The sequence below is a fragment of the Anomaloglossus baeobatrachus genome, chromosome 1 (genome assembly GCF_048569485.1).
Source record: "Anomaloglossus baeobatrachus isolate aAnoBae1 chromosome 1, aAnoBae1.hap1, whole genome shotgun sequence".
Classification (NCBI taxonomy): domain Eukaryota; kingdom Metazoa; phylum Chordata; class Amphibia; order Anura; family Aromobatidae; genus Anomaloglossus; species Anomaloglossus baeobatrachus.
The window spans coordinates 613,650,647-613,667,391 of NC_134353.1; the positions used below are offsets into that span (position 1 = coordinate 613,650,647).

At 43.1% G+C, this 16,745-nt stretch overlaps 1 protein-coding gene across 4 annotated transcripts in view; it reads right to left on the bottom strand.

Moving 5' to 3' along the window:
• FANCC (FA complementation group C) overlaps nucleotides 1-16,745 on the bottom strand; it is a 412,246-nt gene that overhangs the window by 362,634 nt on the left and 32,867 nt on the right. For all 4 annotated transcript variants that reach the window (XM_075318657.1, XM_075318636.1, XM_075318643.1 and 1 more), the window contains exon 3: nucleotides 15,508-15,592. In XM_075318657.1, coding sequence (XP_075174772.1) covers nucleotides 15,508-15,592 — 85 coding nt within the window. The remainder of the gene's footprint in view (nucleotides 1-15,507; nucleotides 15,593-16,745) is intronic.

Genomic DNA, 16,745 nt, shown 5'->3' on the forward strand with positions numbered 1-16,745 from the left:
CAGAACTATCATCCCCCTTTCCCATAGTGTGCATTACAGTAAAACCATACTCATACACAAACAGGTGTTTCTCTTGGACAATTAAGCAGTTACCTCATCCACCTACCCAGACAGGCAAAATTCATAATTGACAGAATTAGTAGATTAAATAGGGCATCGCTAGCCTTGTCCTCCGAAACCGCAGCTGCACACGTAATCCATTCTACGAACACTTCACCTAATTTATAAGTCATCCCCCTCTTTATATAAACTTTTTTTCCATTATAATAGTAGAATTAAGAACTTGGACCACATCGTCTACACAGGAAGGTCTGATTGCCAATGTGTGGCTATGGATTTTCTAGACTGGAAGAGTATTTTTGCAATAGTAAGCCATACTTGGGGAGAACCTCCCATCTGCCCCATTAAACTTAACATACCGGTTTTTACACTAAGCATGGTTTAAATCTTAAACACCTCTGCAATTAATGTACGGACACCTCAAAGCCACCCTCCCCAAAAAAGCCCTACCATTATAGGACAGATGCAAATATGTGCATCAGTTTCGCATTTTCATTCTCACAACGCAAACAACAATCACCTGCCCTAAGGCTCAATCTATTCAATACCTTGGGGGTCCTATAGACTATGAACTAGGAACAGTTGAGACCTTCTTTGCATCGTGTATATTGAAAGAACCACTGGAGACTCCAGCACCGCTTCCCATTCCTTTGTAGAAAATCTACCCATTTACTCTGAACCTGAGCCATTGGATCACCCAAAATCTTTAACAACGATTTATATACATGCTAGAGAAATAATTCCCTCCGTTGGTCTTGCCTGCACTACGAAGTATTGGAAATAGAGAGATCAAAGATGGCTTCCTGACTGAGCCCGTATTGTGTCTTAATTGCAAGTATTTAAAGAATTCAGATTTAAGCAAATTAAACTGCAGTTTTAGCTATTTGAACAACATGCCTAACAAATCTTTAGTGTAAAGGCCCCGTCACACACAGAGATAAATCTTTGGCAGATCTGTGGCTGCAGTGAAATCATGGACATATTGTTCCATTTGTACACAGCCACAAACCTGGCACTGATTGTCCACAATTTCACTGCAACCACAGATCTGCTGCAGATTTATCTCTGTGTGTGACAGGGCCTTAAACCCCTATGACAGCTTCTTCATTTGATACGTTTTCAAGAGAACCTGTGAGCAAGATTTAGCGCTATAAATTAAATTTATGGCCATAATGGCACTGTGATGCTGATTAAATGGATACCCGCAGTGATGGAATCCGATCTATGGTTGCTAATTAATGTTGCTCTAAAGTTTTTATGATGATGTCATCCGTGCATCGGAGCAGGACTTCTCCATCCCTCCATCTCCCTCATCCGTTTCTTCTACAGGTTCACAGATGATTCAGGGACCTGTGCTCTTTCTTAAATTCCTCACCATCGTCTTGATTGCTCAATATGATTATCTGGGCAGTCTGCAGTTCTTCAATAAAATGGCGCCGGATTCGGCATATGCGCAGATGGATACTTCAACTCAATCTTCATTAAGCCAAAATCTTGATCTGTACATGCGCCGTATGACCATTCACAATGTGATTCTACAGACTTTTTATTAAAGTGTCGCCAGATGCAGCGCATGCAAAGAGTGAAATTTCGGCTTAATGAATAAGTCATTGAGCTGAAATCTTGGTCTGCGTATGTGTGTCGCCCACCTTCAGCGGCCACCTCAGGGACTTCACTCCACCTTCTGGGACGCCACAGGGACTCCACTTGATCACCACTGGCAACAGGTATGTCAGGTTGTTTACTTCTGAGTCGTGACGCCACTCTCTGTATGCGGTCAGGATTAGGAATGACCGCCACTGCCGTTTAACGAGCTTCTGGGACTGATGGGATTTGAAGTTGGATGGTGTGGCCTCCCGTGAGTGAGGCTGGCCTCAGGGGCTCGGGTGTATGTGGAACGACAGGTCGCAGAAGAACTCAGTCTCAGTCCAAAGTGTCTTTCAACTTGTTTACTCACTTTCTGCTGGTCTGGTGAGGTAACCCGGGCGATGCTGAGATACACCAGGTGGAACCAGGTATCCTTCAGGCTGATTTAGGGGTAGCTGCTGACTCGCCTTCCTAGCACTTCTTGTTTCGGACAACCCCTGACTTAACCCCTTCACCCCCGGCCACTAAAACACCCTAATGACCGGGCCATTTTTTGCAATTCTGACCAGTGTCACTTTGACAGGTTATAACTCTGGAACGCTTCAACGGATCCTGGCGATTCTGAGATTGTTTTTTCGTGACATATTGTACTTCATGTCAGTGGTAAATTTAGGCCGATATTTTTTGCGTTTATTTGTGAAAATTTAGGAAATTTTGCGAAAATTTTGAAAATTTCGCAATTTTCAAACTTTGAAAATTTATGCCCATAAATCTGAGAGATATGTCACACAAAATAGTTACTAAATAACATTTCCCACTTGTCTACTTTACATCAGCGCAATTTTCGAAACAAATTTTTTTTTCGTTAGGAAGTTAGAACGGGTCAAAGGTCATCAGCAATTTCTCATTTTCCAACAAAATTTACAAAATAATTTTTTTTAGGGACCACATCACATTTGAAGTGACTTTGAGAGGCCGAGGTGACAGAAAATACCCAAAAGTGACCCCATTCTAAAAACTGCACCCCTCACACTGCTCAAAACCACATCCAATAAGTTTATTAACCCTTTAGGTGCTTCACAGGAACCAAAGCAATGTGGAAGGAAAAAATGAAAATTTTACTTTTTAAACACAAAAATGTTACTTTAGCCATAAAATTTTCATTTTTACAAGGGAGAAAAGAGAAAGTGCACAATACAATTTATTGTGCATGTTCTCCTGAGTACGCTGATACCCCATATGTGATAAAAATCAATTGTTTGGGCGCACGGCAGAGCTCGGAAGGGAAGGAGCGCCATTTGAATTTTTGAACGCAAAATTAGCTGCACCTGTTAGCGGACTCCATGTCGGGTTTGAAGACCCCCTGAGGTGCCTAAACAATGGAGCTCCCCCACAAGTGACCCCATTTTGGAAACTAGAGCCCTCAAATAATTTTTCTAGATGTTTGGTGAGCACTTTGAACACCTGGGGGCTTCACAGAACTTTATAGCGTTGAGCCGTGAAAAGAAAAAATTGTTTTTTTTACCATAAAACGGTTGCTTCAACTAGGTAGCTTTTTTTTCACAAGGCTATCAGGAAAAAATGCACCATAAAACGTATTGTGCAATTTTTCCTGAGTACGTAGATACCTCACATGTGGTGGAAAGTAATTGTTTGGGCAAATGGCGGGGCTCAGAAGAGAAGGAGCGCCATTTGACTTTTCAAACGCACAGACGCAGTGCACTGATCGGCCGCTGCAGGACGCACGGTCGGATGCGATACAAAAAGCGTCGGGAATACGGAAAAAAAAAAAGTCACGCCAAAAATTGACCATGGATGCAGATCCGTTATGTGCATCCCTGATCAGCGCTTGGCGGGATGCACGGACGGATGGGATACAAAAAGCGTTGCGGATACGGAAAAAAGTCCCGCCAAAAATTGAGCAGGGATGCAGATACGTTATGTGCATCCCTGATCAGCGCTCGGCGGGACGCACGGACGGATGGGATACAAAAAGCGTCTGGGATACGGAAAAAAAAGTCCCGCCAAAAATTGAGCAGGGATGCAGATACGTTATCTGCATCCCTGATCAGCGCTTGGCGGGACGCACGGACGGATGCCATACAAAAAGTGTCGGGGATACAGAAAAAAAAAAAAGTCACGCCAAAAATTGAGCAGGGATCCAGATACGTTATCTGCATCCCTGATCAGCGCTCAGCGGGACGCACGGACAGATGAGGTGTAAAAATGGACAGGGGATACAGAAAAAAAAAAAAAAAAGTTATACTCACAGTACCCAGAGGATCACTGACCAGAAGAGCTGCAGAGGAACAGATGGCAGAGAGATGGACAGCTTTACAGGAGCAGCAGGCAGATCAGCAGAATGCCCAGGAAGGACCCAGCGATGGAGGCAGATGTGATCGGGCCGGTGAAGACAGGTAAGAGGACGTCGGGGGAGAGCAGAGGGGGAGAGGGGGGGTGGTGAGAGCAGAGGGGGGGTGGTGAGAGCAGAGGGTGGGGGGGAGAGCAGAGGGGGAGGGGGGAGAGCAGAGGGGGAGACCGGAGAGGGAGCTGCAGAAGCAGAATAGAGATAATGGGGGAGGCAGTCAGATCGCGGGGGGAGCAGACCGGGATGTCGGGGGGGGGGGCAGATCGGGATGTCGGGGGGGCAGATCGCAGGGGGGCAGGGGCTAACACGGGAGCGCGCAGGTGCACCACGGGAGCGCGCACGGGCTGCAAGGTGAGCACAGTACTCACGTGCAGCAGGAGCGGTGACCTCAGCTACGGCGGTGGCAGCAGCAGCGGTGGCGTGGTACCACAAGTACCAGCCACTGCACGCTGCAGACATGTTGGGGGAGGGCGGCCACCGGCAGATCAGACCGCCCCACTGCACACTGATTGGAGCGATTGCGCGTCATAGCACGATCGCACCAATCAGTGCTGCAGGGGCTGGGGGCGACATGTTTGAGGTCCACCTATGATATGCTGCAGCAGCTGCGGCATCTCATAGCTGGATCTCACAGTATCGCACTATTTCCGGCATTATTTTTGCCGAAACTAGTGCGAACGATGTGGTTGGCGGTTCAGATTTGAACAGCCAATCACATCGATCGTCGATAGGGGGTGGCGATGCCGCCCCCCCTGGGGTCAAGCAAAGGTCCCCTGCTGTAAGAAACAGCAGGGGACATCATTTGAAAGCCGTTGCTATGGCCACGGCAATCAAATGAAATTTAGGCAGTAAAATTACGTCCCTGGTCGTTAAGTCACGTTAAAATAGGATGTAATTTTACTGCCCGCGGCCGTGAAGGGGTAAAAGTACCGTGGGATTCATCCAGGGAAGTCACAACTGCCTTTTCTCCCCTTTCTGGCCCGTTTACTGGCAGCGTGGACCAAGGAAGATGGCTCCAGGCTCGATCCTCCTTATGGGCCCCCTCGTTGCTGCTGATGCTCGGACTCTGTGTTGGTTGGTGTGGGACTTGTTGTCCACCCCACTAGCAGGTTTAGCAGACCACTAAATGGATGTCTGGCTCTAGGGACCTGTTCCCTGTACGTGCCTACCCCTCCAGAAGTCTCCGTACACGACCAGCTGATTTCCTCAGTGTCTTCGTGACCAACTGGCTTCCTCAGCATCTTTCTGTCCAACTTCTGGTGACCGTTATCCCCCGCCAACAGCCACTACACTTGCAGGGTCTGACTAACGTGTCTGCGTGCCCGCTCCCCGCTTCAGACTCGGCTTGCTCCTCTCCTACTCCTTCTCTGACTGCCACTGCAACAACTAGCTTCCAGCCTCTCTACCGCACCACTAGCTGAGATGTGGAGGCGACGCCCCCTCCTGGGTCTGCTCAGGGGTCCCCTCTAAGGTGTGTGTGAGACCTCGTTACTATGTGTCTGTGCTTACACACCCTACTCAGCCTTTGGGATTACCTGTTTGCACTCACCCAGCATGGGTGCAGTACTCAGTGGCGCCTGACCAGGTCAGGGGCAACACATTTGTGCTGCGTCCGACTGCATTTTATTGAAGACCTGCAGAACGCCCATATAAGATTATTTAGCAACCAAAGATCGGATTTCTTCACTGCAGATATCCATGCAAGGGCTAGATTGCCTTGAAACATGTAGACAAATAAACCATGTTCAACGTAAATCTATTTAGAGTGCTTCACTTCTATTGAGGCAGTGCAGAGGAACCACATTTTATCCTGATTGTCTCCTATGCATCAGCCCATAGCAGTCAAAGGGTACTCTACTAAGTAATAAAGAGGCTAGTCATGAAGAAAAAGAATACAATAGAGTGAAGTAGTCACTAACAGTGGCATTTTGTGTTGAACTTAGAAAACAACATATTAGTTGTGTTGAGATATTTAAATTATTTTTATTTCATTGGATTATTGAAAACATAGTAAATAGCTACTGGGTAATAATTCACTGAGAAAATGGACAATAGTAGCAAAGTGAACAAGAGCAATTACGCCTAAAATATAACCTTTAATATTTCCAAATAGTAAAAAGGTCAGAAAGGGACCTATATTAAAAGGACAAGACAAATACAAATACGAAGAAAATAGCCAGAAACCATTTATCATGATCCTGCAATCAGACCAACTGTCTTGTTTTGAATCACCTTAATGTTAATGATGTAGATACTGTATCCAGTACTGACAAAAGCCGCAAGAAAAACGGCACTGACAAATTATAGGAAAAGGAACGGTCTTACCCCATCTGCCGTGTAACCTATTCCCTGGTTGGTAAAACACTGGTGCTGGATGCTTCTGGCTATCAAGGCAAAATAACCTGGTCCTTAACTGTATGACTCAGGATCCCCATAGGTTCCAAACATGCATCCAGCGGTGTGCATATTTCTCCCAACGCGTTTCTTTATATCATCAGGGGAGAGAACTCCAAGTTTCTGGTCAAAAATGACCCACACAATCTGGCACATTTTGGTGTGGGCCCTTTTGTGATGGAGTTTATTTGTTCCACAGTAATTGTGCCAGATTGTGTGGGTCATTTTTGACCAGAAACTTGGAGTTCTCTCCCCTGATGATGTAAAGAAACGCGTTGGGAGAAATATGCACACCGCTGGATGCATGTTTGGAACCTATGGGGATCCTGAGTCATACAGTTAAGGACCAGGTTATTTTGCCTTGATAGCCAGAAGCATCCAGCACCAGTGTTTTACCAACCAGGGATTAGGTTACACGGCAGATGGGGTAAGACCGTTCCTTTTCCTATAAATTTGTCATTTCCGTTTTTCTTGCGGCTTTTGTCAGTACTGGATACAGTATCTACATCATTAACATTAAGGTGATTCAAAACAAGCCAGTTGGTCTGATTGCAGGATCATGATAAATGGTTTCTGGCTATTTTCTTCGTATTTGTATTTGTCTTGTCCTTTTAATATAGGTCCCTTTCTGACCTTTTTACTATTTGGAAATATTAAAGGTTATATTTTAGGCGTAATTGCTCTTGTTCACTTTGCTATTATTGAAAACAACAGCTAGATGTCTATTGAAAGCTCAATAATTTTGTTCGCAACTGTACATCAAGCATCTTCCAAACAAAGAAAAGAGAAGCGACACTCATCGTTAGGAGTAAAGCAATCTCTTTCATACCAATTACATCAAAACATCATTGTCCAAGAAGTAGCGGGGGCTCAACTGCGCTTTAACAGGTCTGAACAGGAGATGATGTACGAAGTCTTCCTTTATACTTCTTGTTTAACAGCAAAATCCTCAAATGCACGAAAACATGCAATTCAAATACAAAAATACAGCAAACAACGGAATAATACAGTTAAAAATACATAATTACATGAAAAAAGATAGATCGCTATTGTCGTTTTCTGCACATTCGTATTGATATCCATAGATCTTCCCTTTGTTATAGTAATTTATAATGATTCCCTTCCTTTTCTGACTTCTAATCCCACAAACTTGAGAACAACCTTCATTGGCTGCATGGACATCAATGGACAAATGCGCAGGGACCCTTAGGGTTACACGACAAGAACATATTTTTAACTGTTTTATTTGGTTGTTTGCCGTACCTTTGTATTAACGTTGAATCTTTTTTATGCATTTGATGATGTTATGTTAAACAAAAGGTATAAAGGAAGACTTCTTACGTCATACCCTGTTCAGACTTCTCTCCCACGCAACTTCTAGGACAACAATGTTTTAACATACTTGGAATAAAAAAAATTGTTTTCCTCCAAATGGTGAGTGCTAGTGTTGAGCGAGTAGTTAACTATTCATACTCGCTATGCTGTTACGAGTAGCGGGCACAATGTACTGTAAGTCAATGGGAAATAGTCGCTAAGTAGCGAGTAACCCGAAAGCCGTACTTTTCGTGTGAGTAGCGAATATAACGACTTTTGGGTTACTTGCAACTTAGCGAGAATTTCCCATTGACTTACATTGTGCCCGCTACTCGTAACGAATATGCGAGTAGCGGACAGTTTCGCTAACAGCATAGCAAGTACGAATAGTTAACTACTTGCTCAACACTAGTGAGCAGGGCTGTGGAGTCGGAGTCGTGGAGTCGGAGTCGGAGTCGGAGCTCATTTTGGTGGAGTCGGAGTCGGAGTCGGTATAAAATGCACCGACTCCGACTCCTAAAATATATAATAAATTGGGGACAGGAGTGCAATGCAGAATGTGCTGAATATTTTACTAAATAATAACATTTAGTATAATGCTTATATTTAAGTGAAAAATTTATTGTAGTACAATGTGAACATCAGACATTTAATTGTTTTTATGATACAATAATCAAGATATTTGGATAGAACATAAAATATTTATTGGAATACAACTTTAGAACACAAAAAACTAATAAATTGTAAATATGTAATATATATATATATATATATATATATACACACACAGTGTATATACACACACACAAGATATATATGTAATCTACTGTATATTACATAGTGTATTACATATTTACAATTTATTACAGTTTGTGTTCTAAAGTTGTATTCCAATAAATATATTTTATGTTCTATCCAAATATCTTGATTATCGTATCATAAAAATTATTAAATGTCTGATGTTCACATACACATATTCATGTACTACAATAAATTTTTCACCTAACTAAGCAATATATGTAGGAGTCGGAGTCGGAGCCGGAGTCGGAGCCGGAGTCGGAGTCGGTGCAAGAGAACTTGAGGAGTCGGAGTCGGAGTCGAAGGTTTGGCTTACCGACTCCACAGCCCTGCTAGTGAGTGCTGCTGCTCTGTTTTTGGATGCAACTTCACCTTGCCCTCACTAAGTGAGCAGCACCTGGTTTATGGAAGCCATAGAGGATAGGCTGTAGCCACAATCACTTGATTGCTATTCCACAATAGTGCCAGGTCTATTATTTTCTTAATCGGGATAAGTATATCAAGTATCTCTCACATCACCATCTGGATCTTCTGTGACGTCCGTTTCTGAGAAGCGGTATCGCCACCGTATTTATTCTGTGGGCAACATTCACGATGAAGGAGACATCACCAGAACCCCTGGGTGGCGCAGGCTCTGTCCAGCCAAAGACATTAGTGTGGATGTACCCTGTAATGTTACCCAGTCTGGCAGCATGTGTGTGTGTGATGTCCAGCAAGAGTAATCTGTTCCCTGCTGGGCCAATGTGACCGCAAGACACCCTACCTAAACTGCAGCATACTACTGGGAGTTGACACTTAGTGTATAATTGCTCTGGTTTCTTCCTCGTATTCAGCTTTTGTTCAGCCTGTTTTTCCCACTTTTTACATTGACTCATGTATAGATGGTTAGACTGTCCTTCTGATGAAAGATTCTGTTCCCGTTTCTCGGCCCACTAGTACTGACACAGCTTTCTGACAACACTCTGCCAGAGCACACAATCGGCCACCCGATAGAGCTAAACCAGGGGGCACTGAGTAATTCCAGATCCCAGTAGAGGGCTTATAGTTTGAAGGCCAGGACATCCCTTGGGACCTGCTAGATGGAATGGTTAGTGCAAAATCTGTCCATGGAAGCCCTAGTAAGAGTTGGCAGTATTGCACTGATGGTAACTTTGCAAAGAAATATTTTATTTTCTACAGCACTCACGACATGGCTATGTCATTGGTGTTTTGATAATAACTTAAAGGGGTTATTCATCTATTTCAAATTGATTGCTAATCCTGTGGATAAGCCAATTGATCGGATAGTGTGTTGATAGTCAGATCACTGCCACCATAAGGCTGCTTTCACACTACGTATTTTTAAAATGCGTCCTGAACGTTTTTTGCAGCAAAAGCGGATCCAGTGCAAAGACGTTTTAATTTCAATGCATTTGCAATGGATGCGTGTCAACATGCGTTGACATGCGTTTGCGTGTGGTGTAGTGAGGATCCAGCGAGTTGCAGTATTTTAACATTTTTCAAAAACGCTACTTGTAGCGTTTTTAAACTGCGTCCAAATACTGTTTGTCACTGGATCCTGACTATACCGCACGCAAACGCATGTGAACGTCAGGATCCTGTTGGACAGAAACCAGCCTGGCGTGATCACAGAGTCTCTCTCTCTCTCTGTCGGTTTCTCTCTCTCGGTCTCTCCCTCTCATCCCCTCTCTCATACTCACAGACTCACAGCTGTCTGCCTGCTCTGGCGGCTTCTCCTCTTTTCAAAATGCCTGCCGCTCATTATTCAATCTCGTATTCACTGCTTCCCCCGCCCACCGGCACCTATGATTGGTTGCAGTCAGACACGCCCCCACGCTGAGTGACAGCTGTCTCACTACAACCAATCACAGCCACCGGTGGGCAGGTCTATATCATGCAGTACAATACATAAATAAAAAAAAAAAAAAAAATGGCTTGCGGTCCTACCCAATTTTGATACCAGCCAAAGTAAAGCCACACGGCTGAAGGCTGGTATTCTCAGGATTGGGAGCCTCCCGTTATGGGGAGCCCCCAGCCTAAAAATATCAGCCAGCAGCCGCCCGGAATTGCCGCATCCATTAGATGCAACAGTCCCGGGATTTTAGCCGGCTCATTCCGAATTGCCCTGGTGCGGTGGCAATCGGGGTAATAAGGGGTTAATGGCAGCCCATAGCTGCCACTAAGTCCTAGGTTAATCATGGCAGGCGTCTATAAGACACCCCCAATGATTAACCTGTAAGTGAAAGTAAATAAACACATACACCCGAAAAAATCCTTTATTTGAAATAAAAGACAAAAAACACCCTCTTTCATCACTATATTAAAATCTCCAAATACCCCTTAAGGTAATCCACAAGAGGTCCCACAACGCTTTCAGCTCTGCTACATCGGAAGCTGAAAGGAGCGGCAGTAGAACACCGCCGCTGACTGTGAGCGCCATGCAGCAACTGAAGCGAGTCGCGCTGTCAGCAGAGACATCCCTCAGGTAGTGCCGGTGTGTGTGCGGTGATGTTGGGGGCGGTAGTGCCTGCGTGTGTGCGGTGATGATGGGGTCGGTAGTACCTGCATGTGTGCAGTGATGATGGGGGCGGCAGTGCCGTTGTGTGTGCAGTGATGATGGGGGCGGTAGTGCCGTTGTGTGTGCAGTGATTATGATGGGGTCGGTAGTACCTGCGTGTGTGCGGTGATGATGGGGGCGGTAGTGCCTGCGTGTGTGTGGTGATGATGGGGTCGGTAGTACCTGCGTGTGTGCAGTGATGATGGGGGCGGTAGTGCCTGTGTGTGCGCGGTGATGATGGGTGCAGTAAGGTTTGCGTGTCTGCGGTGATGATGGGGGCGGTAGTGCCTGCGTCTCTCTCTCTCTCCGACTCCAATACCCGCCCATAATTTCAAGTGACAGGATCCTGTAAACTAACACATGCATTTGCATGCGTTTCTCTTTGGAAAAACAGGATCTGCTTTTGCAGCAAAAAAACATTCAGGATGCATGTTAAAAAACGTAGTGTACATTGATGGCTCAATACTCTCTTTTACCCATTACTGATATATGATGTACTGGTCTCTGTGGAGTAAACCAATAATACTGAAAACATAAAGCCAAATGAAAATGTCCTGGGTTTTGAAGTTGAAATAATTATTAGGGTCTATTTTTAGTTAAAAAAAATGTTTTTATAAAATCAGCACTAAACTCCATGGCATAGCGATGGATTTTAATGCCAACATACGCAGAGGAAGTGCAAAATAACTCATGAAGCGCATTTTAGGACATTTTATGAATTAAAATACATTTTGCATTAATAAAAATAAAAAAAAAAAAAAAGAAGAAGAATCTCCGCAAACTATGAAGGTAAGGACTGGTGCTATTTCATCCAATTTGTTTAGTATTTTAAAGCCATTAAGTAAAGTAATTGAAAATATACAATTTCCTGAAAGGGACTGTAGCCGCTACAATATTTCATCCATTTATTTTTTTCTTTCACAACCAATCCATGTAACTAAGATAGAAATTACCGGGCCATAACGGTATATGGCAAGCTTCTTTAATTGAAGTCTTTTCTTTTTATCAGGTGCTTAAAGATGTTAATACTGATGTAAAGCAGCCTCATGTAATAAATGTCTAGCTGGCCTGTAGGCCTGTTGTGACCTCCTGCTGGTAGCATCTTTACAAATCACTAATGTTTGGGCTTTTTCAGCCGACGACCATGTATTATATTTATATTCCTTTAGTTAGTCTGCTATGACATTAATTCAGAAAGATACAGTGTTAAAGGAAATAAAGAATGAACCTCATTTTCTAATATACCGGTAATATTCTTTTAAAGTGGGTAAAAACTAGTTTCTTAATCTACTGCCTTTTGGCCGTCCAGTGTGGTCAGTTAGGGGTTTTTAACCAGGAAACCCTGCAAATCAAGGTCTATTCTAACAGCAGACATTTAAACAATATGATTATGATTTCCTGCTTCACAATGAGAAAATAACTCAACCACTATACCACAGTAGTAAAATCGATTTTAACTGCCTGCTCTGCTCCCCACACACAAAATGCATGCTCAGCATAATAAAGCAGGGGATATGTTGAGCATTGTAATTAAAGGAGAAAAAAGGGGGGTTTCTGGCCTTTCTAAATATAAGAAGAAGAATTAAAGGCCTCAGAAGTTTGCTCCATTCTTTATTTTTCTAAGCAAAATAAGATAAATTCCAGCTGTTTGAGACCCCTGAAAAGTGGCTGTAGGTTTATGTTACGAAAAAATAGTACTATGATATAAAGGGTGACACATAAATGGACCATCTGTATTTAGAAATTAGGAAAAGGTAAGGAAAGTTCAAGCAAAACATTTCTGGGTGTTAAAACAGAATTATGTTATCTGATCATTCCATACAATATTTTCAGTTCCGTACTCTGACGGATATATAGTTAGGTCCACAAAGTTTTGGTCAGTGACACAAGTTTTGGTATTTTAGCTGTTAACCAAAATATATTCAATAAGAGAATAACAAGGGTTCACCAGGCACTTCTAATCCTCCTGGTCAGTCGCTGTGCATGGATCTTCAGAAGCCACAAAGTATACGGGTGCACAATCCAAAAATAGTCCATACAGCAAGCTCCAAACGAGAGAACAGAAAGGCAGCAATCACCGTATCTTCATACGTGGGTTTTATTTTACATGTGGATTAGGTACAAAAAGGGGGGAGGGGGAGGTGAGGAGAGGCAATGGGGTAGGACGACGGCTGGCCGTTTCGCACTGTTTGAAGATACGGTGATTGCTGCCTTTCTCTTCTCTCATTTGGAGCAAAATATATTCAAGATACAGTTATAGAATCAATCTGGGTTTACAGTGCAGATTCTCAACTTTAATTAGAGGGTATTCAAATCCTAATAAGATTAAGGGTTTAGGAATTACAACTCTTTAATTTGTAGCTGCATCTTTTTCAAGGGACCAATAGTAATTGGACAGTTATTTCAAAAGCTCTTGAATGGGCTGCATGGACTATTCCCTTGTTATTGCCGCATCAATTAAGCAGGGTTGATCAAGTAAAAGGTCTGGGGCTGATTCCAAGTGTGGCATTTGCATTTGGAAGCGGTTGCTGTGTACCAACAACATACGATCAAAGGATCTCTCAATGGAAGAGAAACAAACGATCATTAGGCTGAAAAAGATGAAGAAATCCATCAGAGAAATAGCAGAAATGATAGGAGTCGATAAATCAACAGATTGGTACATTCTGCAAAAAATAGCACAATAGTGACCTTGGAAACTCAAAAAAGCCTGGATGTACATGGAAGACAAAAGAGGTGGATAATTTCAGAACCCTTTCCATGGAGAAGAAACCCCTTCACAACAACCACCCAAGTGAAGAACACTCTCCAGGAAGTAGGTGTTTCAGTATCCAAGTCTACCATAAAGAGAGACTTCATGAGAACAAATATGGATGGTTCACCCCAAAGTGTTAATAATTAATCAGCCGTAAAAAATAGTGTAAAAAGGGCCTGCATGGCTTCCAACGGCAACGGGTCACTAGAGTTTATTGATGATGTGACTGAACACAGAAGCAGCAGGATGAATTCTGACGTGTACATGGCTATACTTTCTGCTCAGACTTAACAGAATGCAGGAAGGTTGATTGGTCAGCGCTTCACAATACAGAGAGACAACCACCCAAAACATACTGCAAACGCAAGCCAGGAGTTTAAGGCAAAGTAGGGGAATATTATGCAATGGCCGTATCATCAATCACTAGATCTCAACCTCCTGAAGCATGCACTTAACATGCTTAAGACAAGACTTAAGGCAGAAAGACCCACAAACAAGCAACAACGGAATACAGGTGCAGTAAAGCCCAGCAAGGGATATCAAAGAGGGAGACCTAGGGTTTGGTGATGCCCAAGGTTACAGACGTCAGGCAATTCCCTGCAAAGGATTCTCTGCAAAGTATTAAAAATGAACATTTTATTTATGGTACCGTTAACTTTTCCAATTACTTTTGAAACACTTAAATGAGGAGACTTTGTAGAAAAATAGTTGCAATTCCTAAACATTTCACAGGACATTTTTGTCGAATTCCTTTAATTAATCCTTAAAGTCTGCACTTGAATTGCATTTTTTTTTTTATAAAAAGTAGTGGCATGCAAAGCCCAAATTATGAAGATTTGATCCCTTTCCAAATATTTCTGGACCTGACTGTATATTACACAAGGAGATGTAAGGATTTTATGTGGCCAACTTGTGTCATTGTTATTTCAGTTCTGTCATTTATAATATTGATAGTTAGCCCTGTATGACAGAGTGCTGTACAAGAGGTTCCAGCAAAAAGTACTGTGTAAGGCTACTTTCACACATCAGTTTTTTGCAATCAGGCACAATACGGAAAAAAAACGGGTAAAACGGATCCGGTACCGCATCCGTTTTATCCCCATAGATTTGCATTGTTACCGTATTGTGCCTGATGGCTTTGCGTTGCATCCGTTTTTTTCCGGATGCGGCAAAATTAATTAAAGCGGCGGCCGGAGGGAACGTGTCTTGCAACGTTTTTTTGTCCGGCAAAAAAAAACGCATCGCGCCGAATCCGGCACGATACGGCGTGTTTTACAATGAAAGCCTATGGACGCCGGATCCGGCGCAATGCGGTAAAAAATGGATTCGGCTGCCGGATCTGTTTTTGTAAACTGCGCATGCACCAAATTAATTTAAAAAACTGATCCATGAAAAAAACTGACAAAACGGATGCAAAAACGGATCCAACGGATCCGTTTTTTTACGCATCCGGCATAACGGATCCGTAAAAAACGGATCCGGTTTTACATTTTTTTGCCGGATCCTTTGGATCAGGAAAAAAAAGGATTGTGCCTGAATGCAGAAAACTGATGTGTGAAAGTAGCCTCAAGCACAATCCAAAGTGACACTGGCCCTGATAAAAAGACGTTGATTTTCAACAAGTAAAAAAAAAAAACAAAACAAAACAGTGATGAAGAAAGTTTCTGTACTCACCATGCCCAATAACAAAAGGGTTCCAGCAAAGACGACCCAGAAACTGACCCAGCATCGGAAGCTTTTCTATTGCCGTAGAAGGTTCCTGGAAGCAACAAGACAAAATACAGAATATCTTTAAAGGAGTTGTATCAACTTTACATTTATTGCCTATTGCCCCAAGATCACATGAGCCTTTTTATAAATACAGTAATTTTTTTAAAAGAAAGGCAGTCACAAGTTCTTACTTCATCATCCGCAACTGTCTTCCTCTGGTTGACCATGGGCATGTCCAAAACATGGACGACCACACTTTGGTGGCAGTTTCGAATAAGCAAATACTGAAGAAAATGAAACCCAAAAGCACAATGTGACTCTGACTCCATTTGCATCATTGAAGCCACTAGCCACACCAGCACAAATGGCGAAATCCTGTTTTCAAGGGCTTCAGATATAAGTCCCGATTGAGCCACAGACAGTAACCTAAAACACGTGGTTGTGCGTGTACACATCTTCCCAGCTCACAGCTGGATTATCTAAACTGTGCAGTAAGATGGCGCATGCAATGTCATTCTCACTGCACAGGGCGAGCATGCACAGTTCAGGTGCATATGTCCTGAGTGAAAAAGCTTCTCTCAAAAGGTGGCCATGAGAAATGTAGTTCTCATGACTTCAACATACATCACTTGTTCAGGCTGCAGGACCACCTAAGAGTCTACATTTCAATTGCATCTCAGTTGTTTCATTTTAAATAAAAAATAGCGGCATGCAGAGCTGAAATCACCAAGATTCAGTCGCTGTCCAAAAATTTCTAGCCCTAAGGGTATGTGCGCACTAGGCGTTTTTTTCACGCTGCGTTTTTATGTGCGTTTGTCTAAAAAACGCACCCGCGGCTAAAAAAACGCGGCAAAAACGCATGCGTTTTTGCCGCGATTTGGTGCGTTTTTTGCTGCGTTTTTGCTCACTGCGTTTTTAATCAGTGCACAATGCCATTAAAGATTGTTGATGAAAAAAAAAAAAAAAAGGTCTGATGTCATTTCCTTTTTCAAAATGTTCATTGTATGCAGGAGAGCAGACAGCTGCAGAACTAGTGTATGCAGGAGAGCAGACAGCAGCTGCAGAACTACAAGTCTCAGCATCCTCCATTCACTAGTGTATGCAGGAGAGCAGACAGCAGCTGCAGAACTACAAGTCTCAGCATCCTCCATTCACTAGTGTATGCAGGAGAGCAGACAGCAGCTGCAGAACTACAAGGCTCA